Source organism: Diabrotica virgifera, chromosome 8 (genome assembly GCF_917563875.1).
Source record: "Diabrotica virgifera virgifera chromosome 8, PGI_DIABVI_V3a".
Classification (NCBI taxonomy): Eukaryota; Metazoa; Arthropoda; class Insecta; order Coleoptera; family Chrysomelidae; genus Diabrotica; species Diabrotica virgifera.
Genome location: NC_065450.1, coordinates 73,807,066 through 73,830,122, shown reverse-complemented (window position 1 = coordinate 73,830,122; position 23,057 = coordinate 73,807,066). Strand labels below are relative to the sequence as shown.

The 23,057-nt window shown below is 34.2% G+C and overlaps 1 protein-coding gene and 1 long non-coding RNA gene across 2 annotated transcripts in view; one reads left to right on the top strand and one right to left on the bottom strand.

Moving 5' to 3' along the window:
- Positions 1 to 1,063: 1,063 nt before the first annotated feature.
- Positions 1,064 to 23,057, bottom strand: part of LOC114342365 (forkhead box protein L2-like) — a 146,126-nt gene continuing 124,132 nt past the window's right edge. Inside the window, exons 3-5 of the mRNA XM_028293164.2 lie at positions 14,879 to 15,270; positions 10,319 to 10,548; positions 1,064 to 7,444 (exon numbers count right to left, since the gene is read on the bottom strand). Coding sequence (XP_028148965.2) covers positions 7,219 to 7,444; positions 10,319 to 10,548; positions 14,879 to 15,270 — 848 coding nt within the window. The 3' untranslated portion in view covers positions 1,064 to 7,218. The remainder of the gene's footprint in view (positions 7,445 to 10,318; positions 10,549 to 14,878; positions 15,271 to 23,057) is intronic.
- On the top strand, positions 19,116 to 22,262 carry LOC126889778 (uncharacterized). The gene is made up of 2 exons (XR_007700173.1): positions 19,116 to 19,506; positions 19,655 to 22,262. It is a non-coding gene; the product is annotated as an uncharacterized LOC126889778 (long non-coding RNA).

Here is a 23,057-nt window from a genome sequence, read left to right as displayed (position 1 = left end):
ATAACAATTAAATAAAACAATATAGTTATTTTCCTAACAAGTGCAGAAAGTCATTCTTTTCCGCACGCGACTGCAGTTTGGCGAACGACGCGAAGCGGGAGTCAATCCCTTTTCACTAAGTCAATACTTTTCGAGTTATTTTCGAGTGAATATGTTTATTTTTCATCTAAAAAAACACGATTTTAGAGTATTTTTCGCAAAAAACTCAAAAAGTTATCGAAAAAAAAACATTCTTAGCAAAAATATAACTTATAAAAATAAGAAAAAATGCGTGTATGTATGAGGTCTGTAGAGTCAGTAGAAGCAGAGTTATAACTAATGAAAAATAGGTTCAAATTCGTCAAATTCGAAATCGAATATTTCAACGTGAAATAAGCAAATTACTTATGTTTTTGAGCCCTGAAAATCGTCATCTTTCGTTCGTTTTTCAATTTAAAATTGTTTATAACTCGAAAACGATCAACTTAAATTTTTTTTATAAAAAAAGTAATTTTTTATTTATTAATTAATTATACAGTGCATGTCTATTCTTAATTCAGATTTACTTTCCAGTTTACCTCACCTTTGCAGTGTACGTCAACTTAATAAGAAAAGTTAGGTTATGTAGAGATGTTGGTGGTGGACATACTGTTTGTTGACATGTTGGTGGAGTGTATTTATAATTTTGTTAATTCTTTTTATTTTTGATTAAAGTTCTGTGTTAAATATTTTGACTGATTTTTTATGTTTTGTAATGTTAATCAAAATTAATTGATAAACCAATGATATAAATTCAGATTAAAACAAGACATACGTAATTTTTTGCACGGCTAGCTTTGCTTTGATCCCAATAATTGTGGACTGCTCGTTATGAAAGTGTGCAAAAAAAAACAGTGCGAAAAAGTAAACCCCATTTAAAATACATTGTTACTTCACACACACTTTAAATCCTTCACACACTGCTATCTATAATGACAGTTTTCACAAACTAAAAACTTATGCATAATATGAGATAGAGTAGATAAACTATTTTAAAAACTTGTGTCCATGCTTTTTCATTAATGGTATGAAATAAAACAGAGTGTCACATAGAAATTATATTTACTAATAATAACTATACAATTTAAATTACATAAATACAGAATTCTATTACATCTAAAAAAAATTGAATATTTTTAAGTGCGTAGGCGCAAAATTTCAATAATGTAAAAGATTACAGTCTTACCGAGGGTCGAAAGTCCCTGAAAACTTCTATAATGTTTATTTTAATAAGCTAAAGGGGTGAAAGAAAAAAAGAAAATTTACTGTAATTTTTAATTTAAAATAGCCTGATTTAAAAAAACTTTTTGTTTTTTTCATTCTGCATTTAAATTTTTTTAAAATATTTATTAGTTTTCTCAGGATTCGAAAAAAGAATGCATTTAAAAAGCGTTGGTGCGAAATTTTGCGCCTACGCTCTTAACGTTTATGTCGGACGGAATTTAAAAAATTAATATATTTTTTACTTTCAGCGTCTTAAAATAAATGACATTGTTAAATATGTACCTACTTATACATTTTTTTATTTTTTATATATTACTATGAAATTTGGTAGTTATCTACCTTTATAGCTTTTGTCAAAAAAAGGTCGATTTCATACCCACAAACTGAAATTTGTTTTAATTGATAGGTTATGAGTTATGATGCTAATATGCTATGTTTAAAAGTTTACTGAAAATTTTCCATGGCAACCTATTTATTTATAACAAATTTATTCTTAAACAATTTATAAAAAATTGCAGTTTTTGTTTAAAAATTATCTACTTTTTTTTTAAATAATTTGGCTTATTTTGGCTTATAAGACAAAATGTTATTCTTGTAATTTTTTGTTAATGCTTACTTTAACCGAAAAATACTAGTAATAGTACATTCTTTCACGGTTTTTGCTGTAAATTTTAAAGAACCGTTTGGATTGACATAAAATTTGGCACACGGATAGCTAACATGACAAAGAAAAAAAGTGATATATTGTGCCGATGTGTGCTTTTGCTATGGGGGTGAAAATATATGTCTAAAATAAGCCCGGAAATGGATAAAGTGACTAATTCTAAGCAACTTTTATTCTATAGAGTTTTTTCACCAAGTCAATACTTTTCGAGGTATTTGCGAGTGACTATGTTCATTATTCAACAAAATAACCACGTTTTTAGATGGTTTTTCGCAAATAACTCAAAAAGTAAGTATTTTCTAGAAATAGACATTCTTTGCAAAAATATAGTACGTAAAAAACTGAAAAGAATGGTGTATATGTTAGGGCTCTATACCTAGCAGAAGCAGAGTTATAGCTAATGAAAAATAGGTTCATATTCGTCAAATTCCAAATAGAATATTTTATCGTGAAATATCCAAAAAATGAAGCACTTTTTGGGGAAAACTCATGACAACTTTTTTAAAGTGTTAAAAAAAATCTTTATTTTTATTTTATAAAAAAATTTCTAGAATCAAAAGTAAATACGTTAAACCCAAAATAAAGTTGGTCCCTTTTGTTTTGGCAAAAAAAAATCGGGAAGATCACCCCTAATTAGCAACTTATATGCAATTAATAGTTATCGCTTCATAACTTACTTTACTTATGTTGTATTTATATGATCTGTAAGTTTCATTAATTCAAAGTGCTTATTTAAAAAAAAATTGGTTTTAAAATATAATTTAAAAAAATTTTAATTTTGAAAAACATGCTTTGTTTCATAATAACTTGAGAATTGTCGGATATACCAAAAATCTTAAGAAACAAAAAAAAGTCGGCTATGCTTTTCTGAATATTTTGTATTTTTTTGTTTTTCTGTAAAACAAAAACTGGTTAAGATTTGGTGTTTCTAAATTTGCATACACTCGTGATTAGTGACTCGTTCAAATCCTTTTAACTGCAGCCCTTTCAAAAATAAAAACTTTGAACCGATGAGACCTACAGATCATATAAAAAATACATAAACTAGTAAAAAAACTTATTAAGTGGTAACGATTAAGTTCATTAGATTTGCTAATTAGGGGGTGATTTTCCTGATTTTTTTATCAAAACAAAAGGCACCAACTTTATTTTTAGCGTAACTTGTTTACTTTTGATGCTAGAATTTTTTTTAAAAAGCAGAAATAAAGCTTTTTTTAAACACTTTAAAAAAGTTGAAATAAGTTTTCCCCAAAAAGTGCTTCATTGTTTGATTATTTCTCATTGAAATATTCGATTTCGAATTTGACGAATATGAACTTATTTTTCATTAGCTATAACTCTGCGTCTACTAGGTACAGAGCCCTAACATATACACCATTTTTTTCAGTTTTTTAAGGGCTATATTTTTGATAAGAATATTTTTTTCTAGAAAATACTTACTTTTTTGAGTTATTTGCGATAAACCGTCTAAAAACGTGGTTATTTTGTTGAAAAATGATATTCACTCGCAAATAACTTGAAAAGTATTGACTTGGCGAAAAAACTCTATGGAACAAAAGTTCCTTAAAATTAGTCATTTTATCCGTTTCCGGACTCATTTTGGACATGTATTTTTCACCCCCAATAGGGGGTGAAACTCACCCCCAGAGTAGAGCACACATCGGCACAATATCACTTTTTTTCTCTGACGTGTTAGCTATGTGTATGCCAAATTTCATGTCAATCCAAGCGGTTCTTTAAAATTTAGAGGTTTTGCAATATTTTACCGTTAAAGAACGTACACAATTACAAATGTAAAAGAGACAGTTTTAACGTTTTTCGAAACCATTTTTCAATAGTTTCTAACGACTGCATTTGAAACCAGCATTAATTTTGTATTTTTTATTTTTCTGATACCTAGTATGATAATATCTATTATTCGATCGCTGAACCGTAAGAAATTATTTTTAATATAATATGTACTTTAAAATATAGTACAAAATCACTAGTAATATTTATTATAAATGCAAAAAAAGTTACCAAGATTTATGTTTATGAGTGTATTAGTTTACGACTGATATTAAGTTACTAATAGTGTATTGTGACGTAATAGGTCATTCGTAAAAAAAGGTTCTCTGTCGCTCTCTCTCGTCCCCACCACTTTCGTCTTGCTACTGTATTGTTCAGTGTCAGCCTAGCAGTCTTCGAAGATGGAGGTCACGGTCGTTGTTACCGCCAATGTGAAATTCATGCAGTGATACGTTTTTTAGATGCAAAATGGAATTTACCTATTGACATTCATCGTCTATTTGTTTGCAAATGGTGTAAAGAATTCAGTGAAGGCCGAACAGATATTCATGCTGAATCTGAAGGCCTTCCGCTCCGATCGTCATCGTGAATTTCCGTTCATTGCGAACATGTTGAACAGATATGCACTTTTGCTCATAAACGGATCAAAAAACGGATCACAGCATGAATTTCACATTGGCAGTAAAAGCAACCGTGACCTCCATCTTCTAAGGCTGCTAGGTCGACACTGAGCAACGCAGGAGGCGAAAGTGTTGGGGTGAGAAAGAGCGAGAGTTGATGCGTAAGCATGCAGTGTTGTCAGACTTCTCCCAACACGTCGCACTCTTTATCAGCGGCATAGAGAACTTTATTTTACAAATGACCCTCGTATGATAATTTTATGATTGAATATATTATGGAAGTAAGTATTATACAGTTTGTCCTAAAACTTATTTTCTAATTTGAACACAAAATATTCGACGATAACTCAGTAATAAAAATAAAACGGCCACACGTAACAGTTTTTGCAACGTTCGGCAAATTTCAAATATATTAATTCTTGTAACTAAGGTCTATATACACTTCCCCTATTTGTACAAAACGTCGGAATGGGGTGAACCAAACGTAACGTATTTTTTATTCTTATTCTACGTATTTCTTTCACCTTAAATTAACAATATATTCTTCTTCTTCTTCTTTTTGTGTAGACATGACTGTGTTTGTTTTTCTATGCGCCTCCTGGAAATTGTTGTAGCATCGTTTTCGTGGTCTTCCCACTGATCGTCTTCGTATTGGAGAACCGTCTCTCTTTACCACTGTATTTGACGTCATACGTTTTATATCATTTCTTCATTCTACTCTTCTATTTCTTTCTCAGTCCAGAAAATTATTCACTTATTATCTTCGTCGTTTATCTCTACTTTTAGCTCTGTCCCATAGAGTCCCATAGTATCTTACCATTGATTTTTACCAAGGGTTTCGCTATTTAACGGTCCATAGAATTTTAAGTAATCTTAAATATAAACATTTTATACTTAGATACATGTTCCTCAAATTGGGATTAGACTGAAGGACAGTAAAAATCGTAAGGCTATGATTAACTGATACTTAGAATAATGGTGCCCTCTGGTAGAAGCTAATAAAAAGTAATCATTTATGAAGACAATAGCGACAAATTTAAATACACCAAACTACGTCGGATGTGCACTGATGGCCCCCTTCCTCCTGACGTGCATACCTTTACCAGGTATCTAAGAGACTAACTAATATTCAGCTCAGTGGAGTGCTATTGTTGGAGGTGTGAAATTACATAAACAATGGATCATTTCGTAAAACAGGTAGATCCCTTATTTATGTAATTCCACACCTCCATAATAGCACCCATCCGAGATGAATATGAATGAGTCTCTTAGGGTTTGCTCACTACGGAGAGCAATGGATTGTATCCTCGCTCCGACCCTTGCTCCCTGGTATTTATATTCGTTATATTCGTGAATTCTCGCATTTTTTAAAATATTGTATTTATTTTAAATGCGAGAATTCACGAATATAACGAATATAAATACCAGAGAGCAAGGGCCCGAGCGAGGATACAATCCATTGCTCTCCGTAGTGAGCACAACTTTAGGTAGCCGCACTACTTTACCATCGTAATAAGCCTCTCTCTCTCTTCTCTACGATGTATAGTTTATGAATGTTCTCTAAGAAGAATATAAAATGGTGTTGAAATAAACTTACGTGCATAGAAATCGGCCCACTTAAAAATTTGGTCATTTTTGATGTCTTGTATTTCCTAAACCTGTTGGTCGATTTAAGTGATTTTAATATGTCATAGCCTGATTTTTTAACAATATCGCTGCAATAATATTGTTGCTAAATAGGTAAATTTTTATTGTATACGGGGTGTACGAATCAAACTGTGTTTTTCTCTCAAAGTTCGCATCACACTGTGGAATATTCTAGGATTTATAAAATACTGAAAAACCCAACTATAGCCTCAGGTTTTCTTAACATTTTGTTTTTGATTCATTCGTTTATGTTGGATAATAAAAAAGTTAGGTACTTTAACAACTAGACATGTTCTTCATCAATACACGGTGTTTCTAAATGAGTGGGACAAACTTAAGGGGTAATTCTGCATGAAAGAATAATGACAGTTTGCTTTTAAACGTATGTTTGCAAATATTTCGTTTCCGAGATACGGGATGTTGAATTTTTTGTTACGATTTATTTATTGCTCTAAAACCAGTTGAGATATGCAAATTAAATTGTGCAATAACTATCTCTTAAAACCTGCCAAATTTCATTTGCATATCTCAAATAGTTTTAGAGCAGTAAATAAATCGTCAGTTTGTAACAAAAAAATTCAACATCCCGTATCTCCGAAACGAAACATTTGCAAACATACGTTTAAAAGCAAACTGTCATTATTTTTTCATGCAGAATTGCCCCTTAAAGTTTGTCCCACTTATTTAGAAACACCGAGTATTGATGAAGAACATGTTTAGTTGTTAAGGTTCCTAATTTTTTTATTATCCAACATAAACGATTTTCAGTATTTTATAAATGCTAGAATATTCCACAGGGTGATGCGAAATTTGAGAAAAAAACACAGTTTGATTCGTACACCCGGTATACAGTGAAAGTTTATCTATTTAGCAACATTATTATTACAGCGATATTGTTAGAGAATCAGGCTATAACATATTAAAAAAATCACTTAAATCGGCACACAGGTTTAGGAAATACGAGACATCAAAATTGACCAAATTTTTAAGTGGGCCGATTTCTATGCACGTAAGTTTAGTATCATCTATCACCATCTGATACAGAATGTAGTTTTTCTATACATTGTTTATCTTTTTTTTAAGAAAAGCAGATCACAGGAAATCCTACCTTTCACTAAATTCGTACACTTGGTTCACCTCATCAAAATCATCACAAGAAAAAACAATTACTTTATAAAATTCATATAAACATTTCACTAGGAGAAGTGATCACCTCACTACCCCGATTTAAATCACATTGCCTTTTTTCAACAACAGTCACCACTGCAGCATCAATTGGGTATCCGTTGGAGGCGATCCGTGCGGTCCCGGAGAATAGTCTCCCTCGGGAGGCCAGTAAGGGGGTGGGTATCTCGTTGCGGCGTCCTGTCGTACGCTACACGTGCTAAAAGCTGCGGGGGAAGGGTAGCCTTGTTGGGGATACGCCGCTGTATTGCAAGTTGTATAAGACGCTAGTTGAGTTTGGCCGAGCCAATTATCGTATCTGAAAAGAAAAGCCGTGGTTTAACAATTTTTGAATGTCTAGAAATGTATGTATGTATGTAAGCCCCGTACGGTGTTGAAGCATGGACCCTGACAGAATCGCTTTTGAAGAACCTGGAAGCAGTTGACATGTGGCTCTACCGCCGTATTCTCAAGATCAATTTGGTAGAAAGAGTCACAAACGAAAGGGTTTTGCAACGTTTGAATAAAAGTTCTGAAGTAGTGTGAAGAATATAATATAATACTTATAATACATTATAATGCGTCACCCAGAAAAATATGACATACTTCACCTTGTCATGCAAGGTAATATAATGGGAAAAAGAAGTATGGGCCGCCGTACAATTTCTTGGCTTAAAAACCTACGCCAATTGTTTGGGAAAACTAATAGTACTGAACTATTTCGTGCGGCTGTAAATAAGACAATGATTGCTAATATGCTGGGCAACATGAGAGCCAACGATCGACAAGCGGTCTCGGCACCTTAAGAATAAGAAATGTAAGCCCATAACCTTTCCACCCATATAGTCTTTATAGCTTTGACAAAGGCATACGGTAGTGTACCACTTTCAATGATCTGGGAAGCAATGGAAAAACAAGTAATAAGCAAAAAAATAGTCAAGCAGTACAACAGCTTTACAAATATATGACGGTAAACATTAAAACTAGAAACAAATTCTTCTTCTTCTTCTTCTTGTATGTAGGCGTTAAAGCCTGTTTCTTCTTCAATATTAGCCTCCTAAATTGTTTAAATTATCGCACCATCTTTTTCTTATCCGTCCACTTGGTGATTTATCTCGTGCTATTCGTACTATCCTATCCTCTGCCATTCTACTAAAGTGTTCGTTCTACTCCTGTTTCCGTTTTGTCACCCATCCATTAATGTCTTCTACATTGCATGATCTTCTTATGTTTTCGCTTCTCTCCCTATCCAACAGACTTTTCCCTGATATTCATCGAAGTATTTTCATCTCTGTTGTTTCTAGTAGTCGTCTCATTTTAGATGTGTCTCCACCGTGTATGTCAATATAGGTCTAATTGCTGTTTTATAGATTCTTGCTTTTGTGTCTTGTCTTAGGTGTTTGTTCTTCCAGATTGTGTCATTAAGAGATCCCGCCGCTTTACTTGCTTTTAAGTTTTGTTGTCGTACTTCCTCTTCAACATCTCCATAACTGGTTATATCTATTCCCAGATATCTAAACCTTGCTTCCTGCTTTATTATTTCCCCATCAATTTCGATTTTACATCGTAGTAGGTATTTAGATGTTGTCACACATTTGGTTTTTCTGCTGATATTATCATATTGTATTTCTTGGCTGTTCTATTGAAGATGTGTGTTAATCTTTGGAGATCGTCTTCTGTCTCGGCGATTAATGCGGCGTCGTCTGCATAACATAATATTTGGATTTCTTTGTTCCCCATTCTGTAACCATGACCTTTACGTACTGCTTCTATTATTTCGTCCATTATTATATTAAAGAGCAGTGGGCTTAACGAGTCACCTTGTCTGACTCTGCTTTGTACTGGTATAAACTGTGTTAGTTTTCCATTTATCTTTGCCTGTATTCGATTATGGAAGTAGATGTTTTCGATGGTTTGTATAATATTTATTGGTATGTTTCTTCTATAAAGTAAGTGTAAGACGTCTCTGACTTGGATGCGATCGAAAGCCTTTGTCAGGTCTATAAAACATAGATATGCTGGTTTATTGTACTCGATAGCCTTTTCTGTGATTTGTCTCAGTACAAATAGGCGTCTACGCAGGATCTTCCGGATCTTAATCTTTGTTGTTCATCTGATAAAGTTGTTAGTTTATTAATTTTGTTAGTTAGGACTTTTGTGGTTAGCTTAAGTGTGGTGTTCGGTAGATTTATACCTCTATAATTGTTGGAGTCTTCTTGGAAACAAATTAACTAGAGAAATTCCTATTAGCACCTAAGAGTCTAAAGCAAGGTTACTGCATAGCACCTACACTCTTCAAAATATATTTTAAATGAGGCGCTCTCACTGAGGGCATCCCAATAGAAGACGATAGATCGTACACAATACACTTCGCTGACGACCAAGCCATTCTAGCTGAAGACGAGAGTGATATAGACTATATGTTCAGAAAACTGGAAGAGGAGTACATTAAGTGGAGCCTTACAATTAATATATAAATAACCGAGTACTTACATGTAGGAAAAAAACAGAAAGCCTACATATTGAAATGGGAACTATAAACCCAACTGAAACCTTCAAATACTTGGGAGTCCAAATAACATCAAAAGCAGGGAGTAGCGACGAAATACATTCCAGGATGGGCCAAGCAAGATCAGCCACCAGACAGCTACACTGACTATTGTGGAATAATAAAATAACAAAAGAAAATAAAAGAAGAATTTATAAAACAATGATAGAAAGTATTGGGTTGTACGGCGCCGAATTGTGTGAAATAAACCAAAGAAAAAAGTCAAAAAGTAAGGCCATGAAAATGAACTATTGGAGACGATGTTGGCGGCTCACTAGACTTGATATTATGGTGAGAAACGAAGATGTTATGAGAGAAATGGACATAATCGATACGATGGAAGCCGAAAGTCTTAACAGGTATGGACACTTTCAGAGAATGACTGAAAATAGATATTCAAAAAAAAAATTGAAAAATGGACTCCGCCCACTAGAAGAAAACGAGGTAGACCAGGTCGTAGAAAGAAGATGTCGAAGATGTAATGACCGCCAGAGATCTAAAAACTGAAGATTGCTTCAACAGAAAACTCTTGAAATTAGGATGCGAGAAGCGGCACCAGCTGTAGATTGCATTATTCTTCCAATAAGAATTTGAATACATAATGGCATATTATGTGATGTGATAAGTATAACATTTTATACTAACCTGGAATAAGCAGGGGGGTACGTAGGTGGGGTAAATATATTTCTAGGTAACGGTAATCCGTGCTGACTAAGGGTGTCTCCAAAAAAGGCTTTCGGGTACGGTTGGGCAGAGCGGTAAGGTCGCTTCATTCTCCTTCGCCTTCTGTAATTACCATTCTCGAACATGTCTTCGTATTGGGGATCAAGAGTCCAGTAGTTACCTTTTCGTTCACCACCACCTTCTCTAGGTACCTATAAAGAAATATATAGGATGATATTTTGTTATAATAAAACTGCACTTTTTTAAGCAACTTAGAATTGATGCATTGATGCATATGCATATTATGGTAGGGGAGCCCAAGCGGGGATTTTTGCAGTTACTCGAGCGCGTCAAAAAATTACATGGGGAGAAACCTTGTACCCTGTAAATTTACCCCTACCATATATGGACTCTTAATACAGGGAAGTTCGTTAAAGGGTCCGAAAAAAATCTATCGTTAGAAAAATACGAAATCGTCAGATTAAGATAATAGTGCTGTCGCCAGGGGGATACAACGGCCTCCTTTATTCAGATGGACTTACCCCAGTTTTTTTATGTATTTTGACCCGTAGAACACGAATTTTTTGGGTAACAGTTGACACAAAGAACTTCAGCAATTATATAACAGCGATTTTTCGCAAAGCAAAACATGTTTTGTATTTTTTTGGTCATTCTAAGCAAAAAATGTTCTTAAAAGTTTTTTCGTAGGATGCATAGTTTTCGAGATAAACGCGGTTAAACTTTCAAAAAATCGAAAAATTGCAATTTTTGAACCCAAATAACTTTGGATTAAAAGATAAAATAGCAATTCTGCTTATATTACCGCATTTGAAAGTTCAAGCCAAATTATATCGGTGTTTTGCTTACTTGCATTGCTAAAAATTAATTTTTTTATTGTCAAACATAGCTATAAACAAATAGTGTTTTAATGCATGCTACGTACGTACAAATTGCCTGTTTGTAGGAGCGCCTACTCGTTCGATTTTATATGGGAGATGCATTGAAAACATCACTCAAGCACTATGTGTTTATAGCTTTGTTTAACAATAAAAAAATTAATTTTTAGGAATGAAAATAATCAAAAACGGTATAATTTGACTTAACTTTCAAATGGGATAAGCAGAATGGTTATTTTATTTTTTAATCAAAAGTTATTCGGGTTCAAAAATTGTAATTTTTCGATTTTTTGAAAGTTCAACCGCGTTTATCTCGGAAACTATACATCCTACGAAAAAACTTGTAAGAACATTTTTTGCTTAGAATGACCTAAAAAATACAAAAAAATGTTTTATTTTGTGAAAAATCGCTGTTATATAATTCCTCAAGTTCTTTGTTAATAACAATTTTATCGACATCCGGATCAACTGTTACCCAAAAAATTCGTGTTCTACGGGTCAAAATACATAAAAAAACTTAGGTAAGTCCATCTGAATAAAGGAGGCCGTTGTACCCCGTCTGGCGACAGGACTATATGGTAAGTTAAGTAGATGCATAATTGTGTATATTTCAAAAATCTGACGATTTGTAAGGAAATGGGTGAGTCCCAAAGTTGAAAAAATTGAAAAATACGTGTTCAATATTTTTAAAAATCTATCAAATGACACCAAACACGATCCCCCACGAAAATGGGGTGGGGGGTTAATTTAAAATCTTAAAAAGGAGCCGCCATTTTTTATTGCAGATTTGGATTCCTCACGTAAAAATAAGTAACTTTTATTCGAGACATTTTTTCGAATTAAGTATTAATAGATGGAGCTATAATCGGAAAAAACGATTGTTGGAAAATTAAATTAAAAAATGGAAAGTCTCTACTAAAATAGAAAACTTAACTTTTTTTGGTTTTATGACCTAATCTTCACAACCCATAACGCTCGAGTATTTGCAAATTTGGCATACTTGCCTCCCTTACTATTATGTTTCATTTATGAATTTTACGAATAAACGGAATGTGACTGCATATTGTAGAGTCCCTTTCGTCTCCTTTATTCGTCGTCTCCTTGCCTTATAAATTGTAAAAGGTAGAGAGTAAGGATGTTACCAGAAAGTGGTTCCACAAGAAGTTTCAGATTTATTGTTTACATCTGGAACACATTTCTTTAATAGATGTCACTACAGCGTCCGATACGCGAATTATTTTTATAATTCAGTTTAAATAGACGCAGAAATAGGAAGCGATCATAAATTGGTATTGTGCAAAATCAGAATGAAAACACATATATGTGATAACAAAACAGCAGAATACACCACCAAGATTAAAGTCGAAAGCTTACAGGACGACTCCACAAGATACCTATTCCAAAAAAGACTAACGGAAAAAAGCAGCAACATGTATATCACAGAAAGTGACGGAGTCGAAGAAAGCTGGGCAAAAATTAAGTCTAATATCTTAGCCTCAGCCAAGGAAGTTCTTGGTGAAAGAAACATTAATAAAAATAAATCGCTTCCAGACGAAGAATTCCATGGTTTTGTACAGACGTGAAGGAAAAATGTAAAGAGAAGAAAAAAGCTTACCTAAAATACATGTCAACTAAAAAACAAGAGGCATACGATAATTATAAGACTATAAGAAACGAAACACATTCAGTAGTAAGAAGAATAAAAAATGATCACTGGGAACGTTTTTCGAAAGAAATGGAACATGATTTTTATGGTCTCCAAAAGGAAATATGGCGCTTTATAAGAGGTCAAAGAACGGAGGTAAAGGAACTAATAGAACCAAAGCACATAGAAAAGGATAGAAAAGCAGAGGAATAACAAATGATGCTAGAACCGGAAACACCAGAAATTACCATAAATGAAGATGGTAATATAAGTGCACAGGAAGTACGAAAAACACTCGAAAAGCTGAAGAACGGAAAAGCTGCAGGTAAGGATGGAATACCAAACGAATTACTGAAATATTGTGGAGCAGCAATGACAGAACAATTAACAACATTAATTAACAAAATCATAAAACACAATAAAATACCGGAAGAATAGAGAACGAGCGAACTAATTTTCCTATTCAAAAAAGGAGATAAAAAGCAGCCAGAAAACTACAGAGGTATCAACTTGTTAAATACTACCCTAAAACTTACAACTAAAATCTTACAAGACGTAATGAATCAGAGGATAAGTTTAGCAGATGAACAACAGCGTTTTCGTACTGGAAGATCGTGTACAGATGCAATATTCGTCATAAAGCAAGTTACTGAGAAATCATTAGAGTATAATAGACCAGTATTTCTATGTCTGATTAACTTAGAGAAAGCATTTGACAGAGTAAGACTCAAAGATGTAATCCATCTTCTGTATAATAGAGAAGTCCCTCTAGATATCATAAAAACTGTTGAGAACATCTACCAAAACAACAAAATGGAAGTCAGAATAGATGGACAACTTACAGAACCTATAGATATAGGCAGCGGAATAAGACAGGGAGACTCATTGAGTCCTATGCTTTTCAAGTTAATCATGGATGAAATCATCAAAAACGTCAACAAAGGAAGAGGATATAGAATGGAAAACAAAGAAGTAAAAATACTCTGCTACGCAGACGACGCAATATTGATAGCCCAAGATGAAGATAGTCTGCAAAGAATAGTCCACAGATTTAACATAAGAGCAAAAGAATTCAATATGACAATTTCATCTCAGAAAACCAAAACGATAGTAATCAGTAAAGAACCAATCAGATGCAAAATAGAAATTGATGGTATCAGTATTGAACAAGTAATGGAAGTAAAATACCTTGGAATTACATTGTCAAGTTACGGAGACCTAGACAAAGAAGTGAGAAATCAAGTACAAAAAGCAAATAGATTGGCAGGATGCCTTAATAACACTATATGGCGAAACCGACATATTAACACCGAGATGAAGTCAAGAATTTATAAAGTCAGTGTAAGACCAATAATGACATATGCATCAGAAACAAGACCCAATACAGCCACAACACAAAGACTATTGGAAATGGGAGAGATGAGAGTACTGAGAAGAACTGAGAGATCGAAAGAGGAGCGAAGATATTAGAAGACAATGTAACGTACAGTGTATAAACGAATGGACACTAAATATAAAAAAGAATGGAACAACCACATAACCAGAATGGGGGAGACACGTGTGGTCAAAATAGCACGAGATAAATCAGCAATCGGCAGAAGTATCGGCCGACCGCGCAAAAGATGGAGTGACAACCTTCCATAGAGGTATCAATCCGCCAATGAACAAGCAGAATTGCTTATAAAGAGGAAAAAGAAGAAGAAGAAGTTTAAATAGATAGTTTGGTTACATTTCGATTTAGAGGTGTTCATGTAGCCCACTGAGGAGGTCTGGAGAGACCGAAACGTACGTATGGTGATGGTGCACCACCTCTGAACCGAATTGAAACAGAAGCTGTCTTTCAGTAAAAAAATGTATTGAACTCTGTACTTTGTAATGTATTTGTGGACTAAAAAACCTGTCAATAGCGGACATCTTTATATAACGGACAACAGTGGATAACGGACAATAGTGGCCGTTATTGGAAGGTTTTACTGTCTTACTAAAAAAAATTGTACTCACCTTAATAAAACATTCATTCAGACTTAAATTATGTCTAATGGAATTCTGCCATCCTCTTTTATTCCGTTCGAAGTAAGGGAACTTCGAAGTGATGTACTGATAGATCTCTGAGAGCGTTGCTTTCTTCAAATGACTGCTCTGGATTGCCATCGTTATTAGCGCTACATAGGAATACGGTGGTTTACTTTGGCTGTTAGTGGAAGATGAGGAATTGGACGTCGACGTGGCTGTTGAGGACGATGGTTGAGGCTGAGGTGATTGGCACGATGAGTTTGAGGCGGTGCGGAGTTCGTCGTTGGAGTCTACTCCGGGCGTCTGCGGACCGGGAGTGGTACTACCACCGGTCAAGGTTGAGTTGGCTATCGAAGTAAAAGGGTTGACAGGTGACATAGCTGGAAAAAAATGTATACAGTGAAAATCAATCTTTTAGAAATGTACAGAAATAATACGGTACAAGTTAGAAAGGGAGAGATATTGTCGCACTCCATTAATGTCACAAAAGGCCTTTTAGACAGGGTTGTAGTATGTCTCCTCTTTTGTTTAATTTGTATGTTGAGTCAACCCTTAGAAGCTGGAAGAGGAGATGTAGCGGAATGGGTATTCCAGTTAATGACAACACCCTTTCTCTCTTAGTTTTGCAGATGATCAGGTTGTGATAGCTCAGGATGCTTTCGATCTAGAATTTATGATGAAGAGATCATCAAGAGATGTATCATGAGTATCAAAAGTAAGGACTGCAAGTGAGTCTAACAAAAACAGAGTATTTGGTGGTAAATAGGTAGGCTCGGTTGCAAGTTCTTGTCAATGATGACGGTAACATTAATCAGGTGGAAACATTTAAATACCCGAGTGAGAGCATTGTTTGACAAGACCGGATTGGGGGGAGCAGAGATAAAGCAGAGAATCCGGAAAGGCAGGCAAATTGTGAAAAGTGTGATAGATGAAGTAGCTTTGATACAGTTTGAATTTTGAAACTCTTTTGTGGCGCGTTTACTTCAAATTTAGCAAATATTATGAAAAAATCTTTTAAAATAAAACTAGAATTTTGTTTTGCATCAAAATGAAAATACATTTTCGTGCCACGTAATATTCTATCAGATCTTTTGTAGCTGGAATATTGTATGCGCCACTCATTTTAACGGCGTTTAGCGGTTTTTTTTATTCTTGTATCAGGAGTTTTTTAAAGTTATTTATAAATTAAATGTATGAAGTTTAATGCAATGTTTCTCGATTACACGTTAAGCTTTATAAATGAACGCCTTTGTCGCATTATCTCCCAAATGATCTAGTGTCCATCGAATGTACACTAGATTTTTTTTTCTATTCAAAATAGATTGAAAAAAAATATTGGGATGGCCGGTAAATGAACTCGAATTGCCCGTTGCCAGATCAAATTTAGCGTCGTAATCACTAACACTACATAAAACATTTCTGGAATAATCATTAATTGGATTATACTTTGTAGCTTAATAAATTCTAAACGGCTTAACCGACTTTGATCACTAAACATGAGTTTGAAACGTATTGACAAGTAGTATCTGATGCATCTAAGGTCAACTATGATAACTGAAGCTATTGCAGGAATTATCATAGGCGTAACCAGGGGGGGGTTTTGGGGGTTGTAACCCCCCCATTGGGATGTACTTTCAGCTCTATACGCTTAACATCATATCCCTCAGATATTTCCAGTAGTTGTAACCCCCCCCTTTCAGGTAGATGTAACCCCCCCCTTAGGATCATCCTGGTTACGCCTATGGGAATTATTGAGCTTGAAAAACCGTTTTTTCCCATAGGAAATAGATTTTATCATACTTACGAAGCCTATAACTTAAAAATTCGAATTTTTCCGGATATGAGGTATACACAGTTAAATTCGTCTAGATTCCTTCTACAAACGCTCAGTTATGGGTGCAATTCGTAGGTTGAAATTTTGGGTAATTGTCGAAATCCCAAAATTTTCAAAGTTTAGTTTTTCGGCTATAATGAGCCTTGTGTATGTCTGATCCTGACGGCTTAAACACCATTTGAAATCTTAACTCAACACTATTGATTTGGTGTATTTGTGATTCTCCTGTCTTTTCTTGAACCGAAGATATATACTCCCAAAAAATATGCGGTTTTGTACCAACCAAGTCCTATAGCTGGCTTATGGGTGGTCAAAAGTCACAAACTAGACCGGTTCTGAATCGGTCCTCACCCCCTCTTCAAACACAGAAAAAAAAAATGCAAATATGTGTAACTTTTCCACAAACATTTTCCCCTTTTTAAATAAAAACTGAGTCATACTTCTGAGCTCGGTAACTTTTGAATGGTATAACCGATTTTCAAAATTAGATATGCGTTGTAAAGGTAATGATCAGTACTATCAGAAGCCGGACTTCAATTTTCGAAATTTTTGGGAGTTTTGGGACCGAGAACGAAAAACCCTAAATAGGGAGGACCGTAAGATCCACAGCCTTGGACCAAAATGGATGGTTGACCTATGGATGGGTGAGTATTTTCCTGAATTTTAAGATGGGAGTTGGCCCAATTTTAAATTCAGTCAGATTTAGAAAATCGAAAATTTCGTGTATATATAGTGTCGCGTGTAGGGAGGTTGTGCGCCACTGGCGAGAACTGCCGTTCTCTGGAAATAAAATCGATCTTTTTAAAATTCCAGAGGCACAATTATTAATAAAGTTAATTTTATACAATATTAATATGTAACAGTTGGTTTTTAAGTTTGGTAAGGATGGTTTTAGATCACATTGTATAGCAGATCAATATTAGATACACTGACGATAAAGCCATTCTTGGGGAAAATTTACAAGCTCTCTAGACATTAGTAAATCTAGTCAGTGAAGCAAGTTATCGGAGAAGCCTTAAAATCAATATTTAAAAGACAAAGTGGATAGAAGTTGGAAAGATTGATATAAGGTTTGTTCTAGCTAGTTTGACTGTTTGCTAGAACAAACCTATAGATCAAGGTCTGTTTTCTCTTGATGGAGAGGGGATAGAACGGGTAACCATTTTAAATACCTTGGCAGTTGGTTAAATGTAAATTGCGACTGTGATGAAGAGATAATAACCAGAATCGAAATATCATGTAAGGCTTTTATGACCTGGAAACCAGTTATATGTAAGAGAAATCTGTCGCTGAATATTCGCAAGAAGATCCTGAAATGTTATGTGTAGTCTATCTTATTGTATGGCTGTGAGACATAAACTGGAAAATCACAATGCTAAACAAATTAGAAGCTTCGAATTCGAATTGTGGTGCTATCGACGAATACAAAAATATCGTGGGTTTCGCACACTTCCAATGAAAATGTTCTTCAAATGATGAATTCAGAACGTCTGCTCATAAACATCATAAAAAGGAGAAAAACAGAATACTTCGGCCATATAATTAGGGAACCTAAATACCATCTACTTCGCCTTACAACACAAGGAAAAGTGGAGGGAAAGAGATGGAATGGTCGAAAGAAACTTTCATGGTTGCGTAATATTAGGCAATGGTGTGGTTCCACAGTACAATAATTATTTCGCGCAGCATCCGATAGAGAAAGGTTTCAAGAACTCGTAAACATGATGACGTCCAACGTCTGAATACGGACCGGCACCTAAAGAAGAAGAAGTATAGGAGGTATGGTTCAGGTTGGAGGTACAGCTTTAGTTGAAGCATTGAAGAATTTTGGAAATTTTATACTATGAGACGATAAGTACCTTCGAATTCTCTCGTAGAATGAAGGATCTGTCCAATTGTTTTCAATGTAACTTTCTTGGAAACTCACCCAAATGGTACATAAAGAGCGGGATGCGAATTTATCGCTTGAATGCTTCAAGCGTAAGCTAATGAAAGATACATTCTTCTGAATGTATCTTTCTGAATGTATATTCTGAAAGGTGATTCACCCGTTAAACATTGTAGGCCTTCAATAGGGATGTTCACAAAAAATTAAAAAGTCATTTCAAACATGTAAAACGATTAAGAAACACCCTAGGAATAATTGTCCAAAATTTCAACGAAATTGAAAAAGCCTTTCTATAAAAAATCTTTATTAGAAATCTAGCATTATTTTAAATTTCAAGAACGCTTCTCATTGGCCTGACGTCACTAGTTACATACCCCAAGCGCGCGCCATTCTCATAGTGTTACTGTTTACCTGTTTGACGTTTCAGGTCATTTTATTTTGTTCTCTTCTTGTTTTATCAGGGTTAAAGTGGAGTTTTGTAGTGAATTTGTTTAAGTCCACTTTACATCAACAATAAATTGGACAAGAAATTGACCAAGTTATTCAAGGCCAAATTTGACGTGTAAAAGCACACTTTGACATCTAAGTTTGTTCGTTATAAACTTCACGTGAAGAAATTGACGAAAAAGAAAATTGTTCTATTTTTTCATTTTATTCGGCGTGAATTCAGTTGACCAACCTGTGTCCATTTGGCGGGAAGTGGAAGTAGAGCTTTTTGTTTATTATTATTTGTTGAGGTTGAGTCTTTCATGTTCATGACAACCTAAAAATTTTGATTGGAAAATGCATATAAGATAAGGGGGTGGAAAAATGGAAATTAGTGGCTTTTTTTGCAGTTCTGTCTGTTAGTTTTGCGTTTTGCTCTGGCTGGGTCTCTTTTGTTTAAACAATTATGTAAGTATTATAAAAACGTTTTCAATTTTCTGTATTCTTTAGGAAACGAATTATTTATGCATATTATTACCTGTAAATAGTAGTACCTATTTATTTTGATTTTTAATTGTAAAGAATAGAAAAATTACCATTCATTTTAATTTTTTAGAATCAGCTGAAAGTGGTCTACAAAAAAACCAGGAAGGAAACGTATTATAGCCTTGTTGTGGCTATGAAAGGCAAAAGAAAGATACCTATAAAAAGTGTATTGACTAGTTGGAAGAAACTCCACATTGTCGATGCATAATAAGATATTACTTTATAAACAAATATCAAGACCTAGGAATGGAACCTGGATAATATAGTCATCAAGAAGATAGCAGGAAGTCATGAGCAACAACAACTTCATAAGTATGAGAATATTGAGGAAATCCAGCTCCTCATATCTACTACTGGACAAACTAGAAGATTGAAGAGGACAAAGCCTTTTGAACTAGTTTGAGTGATAGGTGATAGTGAAAAGCAGAGCGTAGTGCTTGTGTGCCTGTGTATGTTAGAATAGTGCACGATCTTGTTAGATTAGATAAGAGACGCTATGGGGTAAGCTCTTCATTTTAAGGAACAGTAGTAATTTAGGTTAAATTAAAATTGCTCATTGGTCAGTTATGACCAGATTGTAATTCTCTGATGTTTGGCAAAAAGGGCTTAAGTCAGAATTGCACATCAATAATGTTTTGATGATTTCTGGACCATAAAAAAAGTGTTGCAGACTTAAACTGTATGTACCAATAAAAAAAGCCGATTTTTCTGGTCCAGAAATCATCTAAACATTATCGATGTGCAATTCTGACTTAAGCCCTTTTTCCCAAACATCAGAGAATTGCAATGTACAATTCAATACAAACGAATCATCATCGTAGTGATGATTATGGAAAAAAATATATGACAAGATTTTGTGCAATAAAAATGTTTATATTTATCAAGGATGTATTATTTGGTATGGCCACATATACTTCTGGTATATTGTCGGTGATGTGACAATACCTCCTATCTGCTTTTTCATGAATTTTGTAGGAGACGAAAAACCATTTTTAGGGTCATCTCTGTTTTCACATGTAAATTTTGACATGTTTTGTAGTAAATAGATAATTGAATTTACTACAAAACATGTCAAAAAATATCATATGAAAACAGGAGGTGACTGTAAAAAAAGTTTTTAGTCTCTCTTACAAAACGGTTAACAGAGGTGACAGTTAATAGAGAGACAGATAATTAAGGTTCCACTGTATAGTGAAATTTGGACACCCGACACCCCATACAAATTTTATGGGGGTTTTGTTCGTTTAAACCCCCCCAAACTTTTGTGTAAGTTACAATTGAATTATTATTGTGGTACTATTAAACACAATGTTTTTAAAACTTTTTTGCCTCTTAGTACTTTTTTGAAGTCAGTTTTTATCGTGATATTTTGAATATTTGTCAAATCCACCACATATTTGTATATGGTTAAGTACGATTGTAGAGACTAATAATATGAAAATTTATTAATGATTTACATTTTTAGGTATATTTTGAACCATTTTAAAAAGAAGCCATATCTTGATAAAGAGAGCTTTATCGAAAAAATAGAAAGAGGTAAAAAAGTTTTAAAAACACAGTGTTTAACTAATGGTACCGCAGAAATAATTTAATTGGAACGTACCCAAAAGTTTGGGGGGGTTAAAGGGAACAAAACCCCCATAAAATTTTTATGGGGTGCACAAATTTCACTATAATTTTTCTTTAAGATGTTACTGCAATAATATTGCTTCATGTCCATTTTCAATAAAAAATCTTTAATAGTTTTCGATATATTCGAAAAAATCAATTTTTATTTTGTATGTTCAAAGGGCTGTAACTTTTTTTGTGTGCATATTTGTACTAAGGTAAGTTAGGTTCATTCAAATTATTTTTGGTCCCAGAATATGTGATTTAATTTACGACCAATCTTTTCGGGACACCCTGTATAATAAATGGGATTAGCTGGCTTAAAAATTCATAATCTACGTTCTGTAGAAAATATCCAGTTTTTGGTTTCTTTTTAACTAGATCTTAATATCTAACCAAGCATTTTAAGACCTTTTTATTAATTTTTCGATGATATATTCGTGTTTTTAGTTTGTTCAAAATATTCTAGATGATTGTACACTATAATAGATAGCCAACTAAATAAACACAAAAATTTTATTTTTGTTACAGCCTGTATATAAGTTTACCTATATATACAGTGCATTACGCACCACCTTAAAAATAGGGCATTTTTGATGTCTCGAATTTCCTAAACCTGTTGTCCCATCTAAGTGATTTTTTTATAATAATATAGCCTGAGGCTATAGGTTACTGCCTTATGCTTGTCATGCATGGGGAGCTATACTATAATATATATCACATCGCTCTCTATAGTAATGAGTAATGAGTGAGCCTGCACATACGGAACCATTAGTTCCCTGTCTGCAGGCTCACTCATTACTATAGAGAGCGATATGATATAATATACATATATTACAGTATAGCTCCCAGTGCATGACAAGCTTAAGGATGTAACCTATAGCCTAGGCTATATTATAAAAAAATCACTCAGATGGGACAACAGGTTTAGAAAATTCGAGACATCAAAAATGCCCTATTTTTAAGGTGGTGCGTTAATTTCTTGGAGAAGTGTATTGTAATTTAATGTAAATAATGTAATATCCAATAATTGTAATTTAATATAAGATGTAATATAAGTTCCTTAAAAATTTATTTTTTATTTCCCACAATACATTCTCCACAGGTCTAAATATCGTCCAACGGACATTCGGTAGCACGACATTTGGACCAAAATAGGACGTTCCTTGGACGAAAACGGACCTCCCTAAAGTCTGTGAAGGACATCCTTGTGCTATTAGGGATGTATATAGTCTCTTTATTCTATTATATTCTACTCTATTTCAAACCTATTCTATATAAGTATCTACACATTACACCTATTATCATCATTCTCTTTGCCTTATCCCTATGCAGTGTCGGCTTCCCTAATTGCATTTCTCCACACAATTCTATCTTGAGTCATATCAATGTTAATCCCCTTTACCAACATGTCCTGCCTTATCGTCTTCTTTGGTCTTCCTCTCCTACTCCTTCCAGGAATCTGCACTTCAGCTATTCTTCGTATTGGGTGATTAACGTCTCGATGTTGAACATGACCAAACCATCTTAACCTATGCTCTCTCATTTTGGCATCAATTGGTGCCACACCTAGACTTCCCCTAATATACTTATTTCTAATTTTATCCTTCTTTGTCACTCCACTCATCCATCTAAGCATTCTCATTTCCACCACATGCATTCGTTGTTCCGCTTTCTTTCTCACTGCCCAACATTCAGTTCCGTGCATCATAGCCGGTCTTATGGCTGTTTTATAGAATTTTCCCTTCAGCTTCATTGGAATTTTTCTGTCACACAACACACCACTCGCTTCTTTCCACTTCATCCATCCAGCCCTAATTCTACTGCATGCATCTCCATCTATTTCTCCATTACTCTGTAATACC